The sequence below is a fragment of the Colossoma macropomum genome, unplaced genomic scaffold, assembly GCF_904425465.1.
Source record: "Colossoma macropomum unplaced genomic scaffold, Colossoma_macropomum, whole genome shotgun sequence".
Lineage (NCBI taxonomy): Eukaryota > Metazoa > Chordata > Actinopteri > Characiformes > Serrasalmidae > Colossoma > Colossoma macropomum.
In genome coordinates, this window is record NW_023494792.1 from 38,241,543 (window position 1) to 38,256,292 (window position 14,750).

The window sequence follows — 14,750 nt, forward strand, 5'->3', positions numbered from 1 at the left end:
AACAATAATTAAAACGACTAGTCATTTCAAACGCTTGAACGGTGGAGCACAAACCAAGAATGGCTTTGTTGTGACACTAATGATATAAATACCTTTAAAGTTCTGATCACTGGCCACTTACTCATAGGCCTCTTGATGGCCTCAGAGACTTTTTCAACATCAATGTGGCTTTTTTTCTCTCCTCCTCGCTGATAGATTTTTCACATTTCACTCCCTTTAGCCTGATGAAGTTTTAGAGTACGACATGTTTATCTGATTCAAAATGTAAAACCAGACCAACAGTGTATTTTCAGAGTTCAATCAGAGCAAGTGGTGTGAGATGGCTTTAATTCTAACTCTCAAATTCTCACCCATCTTTGTGCAACATTGCACAAAGTAAGAACCCATTTATACTAGTCAAATACAAAAATGTGCTTAGATATTTGCATAATTGTTTAATTTATAAGCCTTTATATTATGCTTTATCCTTTGAATGCTTCTTTTTCATTATTTGTGCAACAACACTGATTCTCATTATTCATAGCTTCCACGTCACTGGTCAGAGGAACGCTGTGAAGGCTGTAACAGTGTAGTCTGCACCTAAAAATATAAGCACCTTCCTGCCACGTTCAACTTGTACGCGACTCATGCAAACAACAACTGAAAATAAATCAAAGTGAAAGCCTCCACGTGAAGGTAAGCATTTGGTTGTAGTGGGCTGTACAGACAAAAATGTAGATTGCAGTACAAGCAAGATTTCTATCAATATATCTGAGGATATATTAGTATATATGAGTAATATATTTACATATATATATTTTTTCCAAATAAAACCATTTTGGATGCCTAAGTAAACCTAATTGTACATATTAGTCTGGGATATATCTTCACTTAAAATAAATAAATATATTTAGCAACTAAAACTAAACTAAAAGATTTTTTATTGGGCAAAACTGTAAAAACAGAAATGAATGATGCAGCTTTCGCTAATGAGATAAAGACGATTGCACACAGAGGTTTCTTGAAATCTGGCAAAAAAAGTGCTGAATGTTGTTTAACGTCCAAATTTCTCAAGTCGTTTCTTTTTTATATGTGCGTCTCTTGCACTTGAGCTTTCATCTACAACCATAAGAGCTGCTGTAATTTGGTAAATATTACAGCCATTCACGCTGTCAGTATTAGCTGAGAAGCTGCAGAGCCTCTAGGCTTGTAGAGAGGCTGCAGCACTGCCTGAAGCAGCTAGCAGAAGTGAGGGACGCCCTAGGCAATGCGTACGGAAAGCTGGCTAGTCTCCATGCTAGACTAATGGCTAACCCTAAGAGACTGGCTTTTCTTTCCACTCTATTTAAATCATCACACACCTGTGTCTGCTCTTTCAATATGAAAATGGACCAGCTTACCTCAAGCTGCAACTCACTACCGAGAAGGTGAAGGAATTTACTTGTTTTATTTGTGGCAAACCAGTATTATGGTAATGACAAAACTCAAATCTTAAAAAGAGTTCAAGCTGTATACTGGATGAACTGCTTTTGAGTTTGATTATATTAATGCTGTAATGATGTGAATGTTTAATATTCATTTCAGTATAAGAACACATACACCAATATGCATCATTAGCGTGAATCATATTGTACTGTATCATTCATTAAAGTATTGCACTGATGCATCACGGTTAGCTTGTGGCTAGTGCATTAAATCGGGAGACTATGAAGAATAGCTTTCGTATGGTGTTCATATATGTTGCTGCAGTCTGAATGAATCAGGCAAACTCCACTGTGCCACTCTATAGTCCTATAATCTCAAGTATCTGACTTTTATAATGTTAAATGCTTTTATAAACCAGTGTTTGCGTGAATCAAGACATTTAAATGATCCAATAATCATGAATAATTCTGGTAAGGAACAATGTAGGCCGATCTATAACCACGCTACATCACAGGTACGATAATAAAACAGACACTAATCAATATATGTAGCAATATGATTTCCACACATTTTTAATTAACATGCAACCCAAAGCAGAATATTAAACTACTGCCTATTTTCCCAGCTCTAAACACACGCTCTCCGTTGCTAGAGTGCTAATTATCTATTGCATACATTTTTGTTTATTTGTGTGCATTTTTGACTCTTGTTTTTCAGCATTTTTTAACCCCCCCTCCAAAATCATTTAGCCCTAATTCAAACCATTTTTGTTTCTAACCAGTCTAACTAGACATAAAAACAACATCAGAGAAAGCTGTTACATAAAATGGTTATGAATACGCTGCCTGATTGAGAGATTGTTTTAAGACTGTTTTGTGACAAGCTTTTGACCTAAACATATTTTGTAATACATTAATGGCAGAGAGGTATATGCAGGGTGTTGTGAGGAAAAACAGTACACAAAACTTAGAAGACATGTATACCAACACTGTAAAGAAAGCAGACACAGATTATTATTGTTAACTTACAATTAGAAGTTCAATGAACTCAATATTTTAAGGTTACTTACTTTCGAAGTTAAAACAGTACATCTTTTGTTACAGTGCAGATATCCCTGTGTTTGAGTGCTGTAGTTCGGTTGTGCAGGGGTTAAGTGTGAGGGGCATTCTTTCAGAGTGAGGAACACGCTGCTGCTCTCCTCTCATCTAATCCACTTCCTCTCCAGGAAGCCAAGCAGGCCCACTTCTGCCCACTCTGCAATTTCCTTTCTCTTTCTATCTTTTTTCAACCTTCCTTCCTTTTCTTTCCCCAACAAATTCCTCCTGACCGTTGGATTGATGGGAGTTCATTTTCAGCCAGACACACACACACACACACACACACACACACACACACACACACACACACACACACACACACACACACACACACACAAACAGTTGCGTACAGACAAGCATACATTCTCTCGGTCTCTGTCACACACACACAAAAAGGTTCCTTAAAGGAGAATTGAACCGATTTCACTAAATTTCTGTATAATTAAATACATCATTAAGACTAGGAGTGTGGGGGGGATTGATTCTTAGATGCATCGCGATGCGGACGTGGATGATTCTGAATCGATTCATTCAACGTCAAAGATCAATTTTCTAAATATTTAATTTATAACGTAATGTTGACGGAACGCAAAGGGCGGAACTTGGAAGTGGGTAAGTGCAGCGCCCAGACAGTCTGTGGCGGCACACAACAAAAACACAACTGGATGAGCGAGAAATCCGACCGGCTCCCTCTGCACTAAAGCCAGGTTAGATCAGGAGTCACAACCCAAATGATAAGAAGAGACATTTTGACCTTTCAACAAAAAACAGACCACCTTGGGAGCCACAACATTTAATGTCCAGTATGTCTCAGTGTTATAATGTCCTAGTATAGACTAAACAATATAAACGAAAACACGGACTTACTCTACTCTGCTTTAAGCTTTAGCTGTAGTCGCTTTTCTTCCATCTCTGCCAGAAAACTTTTCCTCAAAAGTTGAATAGTTTCTTGTAAAATGTCTTTCAGCTTTTGGCTGTTTTACGAGGCTGAGGTCGCTTCTCATTCGTCAGCTTCTTGCTGAATTTCCCGTTCCACCTTAATTTCTGACTGAGGCGCCGAAGATAAATGCGGCACCATTTAAGGTGGAACGGGAAAATTAGAAAAAGAAGTGACTTCATCTTCACAACTTTTTAGTGTTTGACAGTCTCTCGTTACAGATTTAACGTATCACTGGTCATTGTGGATAGTAAACAAAATAGCTATTTTGTACTGTAGACATCATAATTCCTGTTCTTATCCGCACAACCGTAAAAAGAAATTTACAATAATTTAATTATATAGAACTGTTTTTTTTTTTAATCAGTGGGATTCCCCTTTAAGAATAGCTACACATACAGACAAACATGGACATCACACACACACGGTGTGACTGACACGTTTTGAGTTGAATTTCATGCAGAAGCCTGCTGAGAAAATAAAAAAAAACATTCCATCAGGAAGGGAGATGGCCTCGAGCCAAACGAGCTTCTCTACATCTTTCACTTCCTGCCCCCTCCCACCCTCCCTCCCTCTCTCTATCTCTCTCTCTATCTCTCTCTCTCTCTCTGACTGTCACTCTCCTGCCAGGTGAATCATTGTAGGTAACACAGGTGTAGGTGGAGATGTATCATCTTGTTAACGTACAAAAGAAACCCAACAAAAAGACACAAAATGGACGCATGCTATAAGTAATAAATGACCAAAACTGCTCCACCACTTCACTGATTTCAGGGACAATGTAAGAAAGATGGTAATGACCACAGCACAAAGGCAGTTCATGACAGAAGCCTTCTAAAGTAGAAGAGCACTTAACCCTTAGAACCTTTGTTTTGCTGTATAACTAAAACGTAATTGGGTAGTTACATACTTAATTCCACATTGAGTTACTTATTAAATTACATACGCATTCAATTCACACTGTGTACCAACAGCTTCAGGCCTGCATGTCTGACTTCTTTTCATTTTAAAACAAGACCACACACACACACACACACACACACACACACACACACATACACACACGTAATAAAATTTCTCCTGTACATACAAACATAAATGTCGCATCACCTAAACTTCTGTTACCAAAAAGGATTCTTAAATATTCTAAACAAGGTAATATGGCTTAACAATGATGTAACATCAGAGCCCTTTCTGGTGCTACATACAACCATTTTTTTTAAAAAGTCATATAAAGAATCATGTACAAAACGTTCTCAGTCATGGAGAAGAACTATTTACGCATGCAAAGAACCATTTAAACAAGCACTCAAACATTCCGATAGCTCTTTGAGATGCCTAGGTTAAATGTATAACCACTGCCTTTACTAAAGGACCCTTGAGGAACACACAGAATTTCTCAGCTCGTTTCAATGAGCAACGAGTGAGAATTGTGTTTTCCTGAATTAGACTCTGCTTTTGACATTGCCAGTGATAGCTGTGACTTCTGAGGATTAAAAAGAAAGTTTAAAAAAAAGCAGAACTTGGCACAGGAGCATGACTGTGGTAAATGACCACTTGAAGAGAAAGCAGCTCTAGTAAGACAAACAGAAACTCCCAGGCTTCTTCTTCATTCTCCTTTAAAAACTATCTGAAAGGTTCTGGTGTGAGCCAAAGCTTTTACCTCAGGATTCTGTTGTGTTCCGTTTGCACTTGTGTTATAAGTTCTTTCAATTTTAGCATATGTTTGGTCCCAGTGAGTCTAATGCAGAACTTCTACTGCCAGCGGTTAATGTCTAGCACATGGAAAACCCTGTGGTGTAGCTATGTTACAACAAGAGATGTGACTTTGGAGGTGCTGATGAACTTTGCAGAGGAAGTCCTTAGTAAGGAAGAACGTCTCACATATGGAGAAATCTAGTCAGACTAGAACCTTTATAAGTCTGTACTTACAGTATAAAGTGTATTCATTTATATTCTCTGAATACATAATAAAGGACATAAATGTTGAGAAAATAATGAATAGGGGTATAAATTACAGACCTGACCACAATTCATTTTTTAGTAAACAATTCAGTGCGTCATCATAATTTGACCACAATTCAGTTCAATTTGATTATTTTGCTATGATTCAGAAATATTTTAAATAATACACTATTTATGCAGTAGTGAAATACAGACAATACAAACAAAATATTAGCCTGTTTTAGAATCTTTACATTAGAAAATAGCCCTGAAAATGCTGCATACGTTCCAGAGTATTATTATAACCAATCCTGACAATCCAAAAATTGTGCTTTTGCTTAAAATATTGAACAGATTAGCTGATTATGAAAACAGCTGCCATTATAAATACACAGCCACCTTTCCATCTGCCTCAGAAGAAGAAGTCTGAGTACTAGAAGTTATTTTTGCATGTCTGTGAGCAAATCCAACCGGTTAGACAGGTGACTGCTCCAAAACAATTCAAGTCTTTTCTATTTCTTTTTTTTTTGGAACTGCTCTGAGCATTTATCAATAGAGAAGCAGAAGCGATTACAGAGGATTTCCCTCATCTTTTCATGGTGATGGTGTCTTTGTAAATTAATGCAAACAGAAGCTCCTTCACTCAATAAAAGATACAAGCAGCAGTTTGGAAAACATTAAATGTTCCCTCACAGGAAAGATGTGGCTTTGTTATCACATTTGAGAAGCTTTCTTTCCCCTTTTTGCTGACATCCAAAAGCATGATGTCTCAATTACTCCTTAAATACTTGAGTTATACAGAGTCTTCTTCTTCTGTAGTCAATGTCTGATGATCTCTGGATCAACAATGTTTGTTTTTCGTCAGAGTTGGCATCATATGACTATTTTTTCGATACTGATACTGAAAGCCTGAAACCAAAACTACTAAGCTTTAAAATTATCTATTTTTAAGTTAAGCACTTCACTTAAGATCAACATCTAAAATAGGGGATCACATTCAAATTACTCAAACTACTCACTCACTCTACAACCCCACAGGAAGAAATACACAGCTAACAGCTAGCATCAAATCACACAACGTGAGTGTTGATATTTTAGGATAGATCTGTTACCAGATTGAACCAGATTCATTCTTTTTTTCCTACCAATATCCAATTCAGCCCTTTCTGCTGATATCATTTCCACCTTACCATTTTCTCTCCTGGGTTTTGTGGGTTAATGAGGTACAAGTGATCAAAAATAGTATTTGAATTTTTATTACTATTTTAATTAAACTCAAAAATGGATTATAAAATACAGTTTAACAACATGCGTGCAAACTAAAAAAAAATAAAGTTGAAATCAAGCTCAAAGTTGAAAGTCAAGCTTCAAAAGGTCTCGTAATGCACATTACAAATCAAATCAACAAAATATTTTATGTTGAGCTTACTCCAAAAATATAGTGAATGTTGTTGCCCCCTTCAATTTTTGCTGGATTTTTACTCAGCCGCTCTCCCAATTTAGTTGTAGCCAGTTTCCACCTACAGGCCATAACTCCCCCATCATACAGTGCATAAAGCCTGAGGGCGTGAGGACTTCCTCCTCTCAGACTCCTGACTGCAGAGGGATGAGGTTTCACTGAGATTCAAACTTCTAATCTTTCTTGGACAAAGAAATTTTTGTGTCTTCGTGTCTCCTGAGTGGCGCAACTGTCTAACTACCTATTCACTGAGAGTTTGAGTCCTGGCAAGGTCTCAGCCCTCCGTGGTCAGAAGTCTGAGGAGAGGAACCCCCACAGGCTGGGGGCACTGTCTGATAGGGGGAGTTACAGCCTGTGAGTGAGAAATAGCAATGACTCAACTGCAGGAGGAACTGAGTAAAAACCCAGCAAAACTGTAAGCATATAAGGGGGCAACTGCATTCCTTTTTATTGTTAAATAAGCTCAATATAAACTGTATTTTGTTGACTTTACTGATATAATACTAAAAATGCAGGTGAGAGAACTTTTGACTAGTCAAATCACCTTCATTTATAAAGGAAAGACAAGAAGTGTCAACCAAAGTGCTGTACAGTAAAATAAAGGAATTCCAAACAGAGAAAGATTAAGTAAGATAATAAATCTAGATAAATAAATGGAGTCAAATGAATAATAAGTAAAACAATAAAACAAATGACAAAACACAAGCAATGAGATAAGACCAAGTTACAAAACACAGCTGTGAGAGAAGCCTCAAACACATGGAAAAAAATAAAAAAAAAAGGTTTTTATATTGGATTTAAAGTGTCTATTGTGGGAGATGAACTTACAAAAGGGTAGGTAGTTCTGCCACAGAGAAAGTTATAATGTTGACCAAACTACATTTTTATGGGGTTAACTGAAAAACAGAAGCAATTTCAGCTAATAAGGAGGTAAACATATTTTTTTGGGTAAGCTCAACTTAAACTGCTTCACTGACCTAACTGATATGCAATATTTAAAAGATGTTTTTACTAGAAAAAAAAAAAACTACATAGAAAGTTGATTTAAAAAGCCAAGTTGACCCTGATTTTGCATTTTTACAGCGCAAGGCGTTTAAGCGGTCAAACAGGGGAAAAAGCAGCGGGCCATAAGAACCGAACACATACCAGATATTTTTTCTGATAATACAGTATGGATGACGAGTATAACAAACACACTGGTTAAATATTGATGAGGTTTAGGGCAAGACACACACTTCAGTACACTTTCACCGCCAAACGCTTTCCTGGCTCTCAGCCAACTCCACCCTTTCTTTTATTGGCTCAGTCAAGGGCCGGTTCAGACCTGCACTCCAATTCCAACACGCACACACTTAAAGCCAAGATCACTTCCTAATCGCTAACCTGTGAACTGAGCACTGGCACACTGTAACATACTGCAAACACACAAACACGCGCAAACACACACATACAGAGCACCAGAAGGACTATCTCAAGGTGGTCTCCAACCAAGTCTGTTTCAGTGACATCAGTATTGAACTAGAGCCAACAAAAGGTATCTCAGCCATGGCTCCAAAACTGCAGGAAGCAACGTGCGCAGTGTGTGTCTCCACACCTGTGTGTGTGTGTGTTGCTTTGATAAAAAAAAAAACCTGCTGGAGACGTGTCATTTCTATGGCTGCTCTGTTACTCACTCGCTCTTTTTGCATAAGTTGTGCCTGTGAGACGGCACTCAGTCGTGAGAGTGGATGAGAGAGGGTGTGTGAGTGATTGTGTGACGGTGTGACAGTGAGTGTGGGTGTGACTGTGTATAAGGAGTGTCATGTGTGTACAACACATGAGGAGAAAGAATTTCTTTATGTATCATTACTGTCCAATAAAGCACAAAAACAAGAACACGTATCTCCACTTTGCAGGAGAAGGCAAAACCGTTCATGCCTTTTAATGTAAACAGACCGGTCATTCTGGACCAGGTTTGTTGGTCCATTCACCATTATAGGTTCACACAATGTGAAGAGCATTTGCTGAGCTTAAATGATGAAGAAAACTAAAACTGAAAAAATGGAGGTGCATGGTTTTGATATGACAGCGATGATATATACAGTGCTACAGACATTTTTAAACAGTTGGTTAGAAGAGCACAGGTTTGGTTCCTGACTTGTCGCTGCTCTCCAGTCGTTGCATGGATTTGTTAAATTCCATCAGCAGCACCTGCTACCTGTTACTTTAATGATGGACTGTTTAGCCAAAGCAGGTACTGGATGATAATTGTAAATACTGAAAAGATAAAGGGCTTTATATATTTTGTCAGATGCCACGTACATTTGAAAGTTTGTATATGGTACTGGCCCTCATGATATTTTGAACAAAAATGATGACTATAATCAGGTTGTTGCACAACTTAATAACAACAGTAGAGCTCTGAGGCTTGTTTGTGTGCAAAAATCAAAGACCAACCTTCATTTATTGAATTTCCAGTCAAAAATAAGTACAAGTTATTAATTTTTCAGGAGATATTTTCAGGAGATTAGATGATCCATAATAAGATACTCCACTTGCATAAGGAAGAAGAAAAAAAAAATAAGTGAAAAGAATCAAGGGTTTCCAAAACCGGAGTTCAAAAAATGATTAAAACATTTAGGGAAAATGAGACCGTAACAACCCTCCAAAACCTGGGAGACCACCAAAATTGTCACCATCAGATAAACAGCACTTCGCATTTGAGAGAGGGGAGAAAAGTAAAGCTCCACTCTTGCTTCATAATCTGAAAAAAATCCACAGGTGTTTCTGTCCATCCTTTCACTGTAAGAAGACACCTCAACACCATCAGTCTGAAAAGATGCGTAGCTGTAAAGAAGCCCTCACTGAGAAAAGGAAATAGATAAAAAATAAAAAAGAAGAAAATTTGCGAATCAAACAAAGAAGCTGTTTGTGTTAAAACAGTGGACCGAATGTGTCATATTTATCAGCGAATGTGTTTGGGATTTCTTGAATCGTGAGAAGCAGAAAACAAAACCAACTTCTAAGACTGAACTTTTGAAAAATATACATGTAGATTTCTTTGAAAAACAGCGCATCTCCCAAAAAGAAAGGAAGGTGTGATTGAGGTCACACTAAATAATGAATTTCCTGTTTAGTGGCTTTTTTCTTGATGCCAAAAAATGAATAACTTGTACTTAATGCCTGTTTTGACTACAAATGAAATAAATGAAGGGTGGTCTCTGACAGTAATGTGTATATATGACAGAGAGAGCAAGAGTGAAAGAATGTGTGTATGTAGGTGATAGAGAGAGGTAGTGAGAAGGAGAGTGATACAGAGCAAGTGTGTGCGTGTGTGTGTGTGTGTGTGTGTGTGTGTGTGTGTGTGTAACTCACGCAGGTGTCCAGGCAGTCTGCTTGGCTCTTCGTCTGTCCTGGCGTTAGCCACAGGGGGAGGGGCATGGGCAGGAGAGGAAGTGGAATTTGGCAGTGGACTGGCAGAGGGACTGAACGCACTCCTCTCCTGCTGATCACACACACACACAACCCACACACACACACACACACACACGCACACACACAGAATAATGTACACACATAAACACAACTGAATAGTGACTCACCACCACTACCAAATACAGACTTAACAGTACAAAGCAACCCCAAGTTATTTATACAATGAACGCAATGACAAAGAAATATCTCCACTTTCAGCATACTAGATTATTATCTAAGAAAGCTGGACAGGGAGAAGTGAAAGAGCATCATGCTCTTCAAAGTCTCAATATAGTGTTAGAAAGGGGCCCATGCTTAACATCTTTCCATTTCTAATACCGAGGCATATTTGCAAACCACAGATTTAGAAAATGAGCTCAGTAACGTTGATTACTGTGTTTCTGTGTTAGCCTCCTGCTAATACTTACTCTTGTGACAACAGCAACAGGCAGGTTTTGCCATCTAGGGACCCAGATTACTCTCTAACAGCTCAGGAGTCACACAGAGGTCAAAGGACAGATGGCACTGCATTAGCAGCATGGAGAGATCTAAACAGACTTTTCTGGTGGACAGTTATGCTAGTTGGGATTAGTGTTTGAGCATGCATCATGGAAAAACATTAAGCAGGAAAGTATGGCCTCCCCCCAACACAGCTATCAATGATACAGCTCAAGAGTCATGTACTGTAGCCACTGGTATGGAATTTGAATGATAAGCAAGACATCAAAATAATAACAATAATACATGATAAAGAATATTGGTAATGTAAACACATATTAGGGGTTCCCAACTTTTAGTGTCAGCTAAGCTACTTCAAACTAAACTACCTGCTTTTATTACACCTTGAGATTTTAAGCAGACAAAATTTTTCCTTTTTTTTTTTAACTGTTGTAAATTAACTGTTTAGTGGCCAGGTTTGCATGTTTATTTTTCAAATGTTAGGGTTAGTTAGGGTTTCTTTTTCAAGAAAGCTGGCTTCATGCTTAGATTAGAAAACTGCTCCAAACATACAGTATCCCGCAGTTAAAATGATTAAGATGTTTAGCACATGAAATGATCCATGTAATTAACAGGAATTTTACATTTTAGTCTAATTTTGGGCTTATGTGGTCACAATGAAGTGTTACATTTTGATTTATTTACTTGTAAAACAACAAAAGAAGTGTTTCATTCCAAAATGCTGTGTATCCATTTATAACAATTTTGGATATAACAAGTTTTTGAAAAGAATAACAGGTGATGTATAATGGAAAACATTTTTATTTTTCTAATAAAGGTGGCATTAGTCATAATATAGCACTGATATTTCTTGTATGTGCAAAGACCACTCCCATAATGCTTTTGAAAGAAACCCTTCATATTTTCAAATTCTATTTAGTGTGACATGGGCGTTTACATGACAGCCTCACACGCCCCCTGCAATGCAACCACGAATGCCTAGAAGACTGCAAACTCCTGGCATACTATGTGTGAATACTAGAGATGGAATGCTGGTATCGATGAATGTAAGTATCGGGCCAATATCGGCAGAAAATTCTGGATGGGACATCGGAGGGAAAAAAGGAGTGAATATTATTCATTCAAAATAACACATCTAGCCTGAAATAGCATTTGAAATAGCAATTGTGTGATGTTATGTAAGAGTGTATCTCTTCCTGTGGGGTGGTTGAGTAGTTTGAGCATGATAACCTACTTTTAAATGCTCACCGTAAATGAAGTGCTGCGGTTAAAATGGATAATAATTACAAGAAGAAGATTTAGTATCAGTATTGACCGATTTTCATAATTTCAATAATGGTATCAAAAACAAAAAAGTAGTATAATGGCATCACTTGTGCACAGTACGCTGTGGAGCTACAGCCCTGCTGTAGATGATGGGTGTCTGCACTTTTTTTTTTTAGAAAGATGCTGATGAGCACTGTTAAGTAGGACTTTGAGTTACCTGCTCTACTTAAAGCTGAAAGATACATTTTTATATTGTTTTACAAACCAAGTTCCAAAAATGCTGGGATAGCATGTGAAATGCAGATAAAAACAGAAACAATGATTTATCTACTTTGGCCTGTATTTAAACAAAGACAGTACAAAGACAATATATGTAATATTTTACCTTATCAATTCCATTGTTCTTTGGAAAACATGCACTCATTCCGAAACTAATGCCTGTAACACATTCGAAAGCTGGGACAGGGGCAATTTAAGACTAGGAAAAAACATCTTCAACAGGTGATGCACTCATGCTTGGAAATAAAGGAGCATCCAGAATCGGCCTAGTCGTTTATGAGCAAGGATGGGTTTAGGCTCGCCACATTGCCAAAAATGCATCAGCAATAAATCCAACATTTAAAAAATAATGTTCCTTAGTGAGCTATTGCAAGGATTTTAGGTATTTCACCCTCTACAGGGCAAAAACCAGAACTGATCTTCGTCCATTCAGATAGGAGTGTGTTAAAAACTGGCACAGTTCTGTGATGGATATCACCACAGGGGTTCAGGAATACTTTGACAAACCCCTGTAAAATAAACTCTGCCCATCATTGTATCCACAATTTAAAGTTAAGAGTGTACTACACCGTTTATGTCCAGAAACACTACCGACTTCTCCGGGCTCAAGCTCATCTGAAACAGACTGATGCACAGTGGAGACATATTTTGTGGTCTGATGAGTCAAACTTTCAGACTGTTTATGGAAACAATGGACATCGTGTTCTTTGGGCCAAAGAAGAAAAAGACCATCCAGGTATTAATGGGTAACTTGGACATCTGTTAAGGCACCACTAGCACCGAACAGATTTTGAGCAACATGAGATGTTCATTTGCTTATTTTAACATGGCAATGTCAGGCCATTCTGCACGTGTTAAAACAGCATAGCAGTGCAATCAGAGAGTGTGGGTGCTAGACTGGCCTTTCTGCAGGCCAGACCTGTCTCCCACTGAAAACGTGTGCAAAACACAACAATAAAGGACCCATACAGTTGCACAGCTGAAGACATGGATAACAGAAGAATAGCAAAAAAATCTGTTTCCAAAGCTGGACCAGTTTGTCTTCAGTCCCCAAACCATTTTTAACTGCTGTTAAAAGGAAAAGTGATGTAACACAGACATAAACATGCTTCTGTCCCAATTTTTTTGCAGGCATCAAATTTGGAATGAACAATTTTACAAAAAACAATGGCGTTCATAAGGTAAATGCAGTACTGTTTTATATTTAATACAGACTGCTTTCTGTTTTTATTAGCATTTTACATACTATCCCAACATTTTTGGAATTGGGTTTGAACATCCTATTGTTCTTAAACTGAAATCGCAATTTGTAAGAGTGCAATTTTCAAACTGCAAGGGCTGCATTTTTTACTACAGCCTACATAATCAACAATGTTACTTAAGAAGTTTTAAGTGTGGAAACTTAACCTAATAATACAGACCTTGCAAGCTGCCTGTACATGACCAATCAGACGCAAACAAAAATAACAAGTACAACCACACGTAACTGGCAGTCTGAAACACATAAAAATTTAATTTAAACTCAATTAGATGCTTTGCCAAAATCCTTCGGCCCTACTAATACTGCTCTAAAATGTCACACAGAGAATACTAGTTGTCCAGTGCTTAGAATTCATCTTACAGCTTAAAAATGAAGGTTCTTAAATGGTTCTTGCCTTGGATACTCAGCTCTAGGAATTGATATACATTACATTATGTGGACATTCCTAAAATTTCTTTATATTTCACATCACCTTAAAAAAGATCTAAAAAAAAATAAATAAATAACTTAAAAGATACTAAAGAACCATGTTAATTCCTTATTTATATAATTTTATTTGTTCATGTCTCTTATCTGTCTTATCAGTGTAGTGTTTTATTATACTGTATGTAGTTTATCTTCTCATCTTGTGCAGTACTTTGGGTAATGCCGTTTGATTTTAAATGTGCTCTATAAAAACTGTTCTTTAAAGAACCATCCACTTAAAGGTTCTTTAAAAAAACCAAAGGTTGCTCTTCCATAACAGGGGTGGGGAAACTCCCGTCCTGGACGGCCGGATTCCTGCATGGTGATTTTTCTCCTCAAGCACACCTGTTTCAACTTAGCAGTTAGTTAGCAGGTTTAGTAGGTGTGTTAGAGCGGGGAAATCACCAAACTGTGTTGGACTCCCACCCTTCAGTTCCCCACCCTGTTCTACAGAATCGCTCCAAAATTACCCTTTTAGGCACCTTTGATTTGAGAGTGCAAGGTAACCAACAAAAGTATCAATATCAAAATAGTGACAATTAATGATCTCCAACAAAAAATGCAACCCTCTCTGTTTATTTTTGTGTGGACTGTCCTTCAACCTATGGCATCTAAAATCACACAGGTCTCAGAATGACCCATCTCTTATTAGCAGGCTGATGGAGGTCCATTCAAATTTAACTCATTCACCACATGCTCTGTGCAAATGAAAACATGCAAAATCAA

At 37.7% G+C, this 14,750-nt stretch overlaps 1 protein-coding gene across 4 annotated transcripts in view; it reads right to left on the reverse strand.

The window, feature by feature from the left end:
- etv6 (ETS variant transcription factor 6) overlaps positions 1-14,750 on the reverse strand; it is a 37,827-nt gene that overhangs the window by 20,048 nt on the left and 3,029 nt on the right. For 2 of the 4 annotated variants that reach the window (XM_036577101.1, XM_036577103.1), the window contains exon 2: positions 10,196-10,325. In XM_036577101.1, the coding sequence (XP_036432994.1) occupies positions 10,196-10,325 (130 nt within the window). The remainder of the gene's footprint in view (positions 1-10,195; positions 10,326-14,750) is intronic. The other 2 variants (XM_036577104.1, XM_036577102.1) reach the window with 1 other exon arrangement.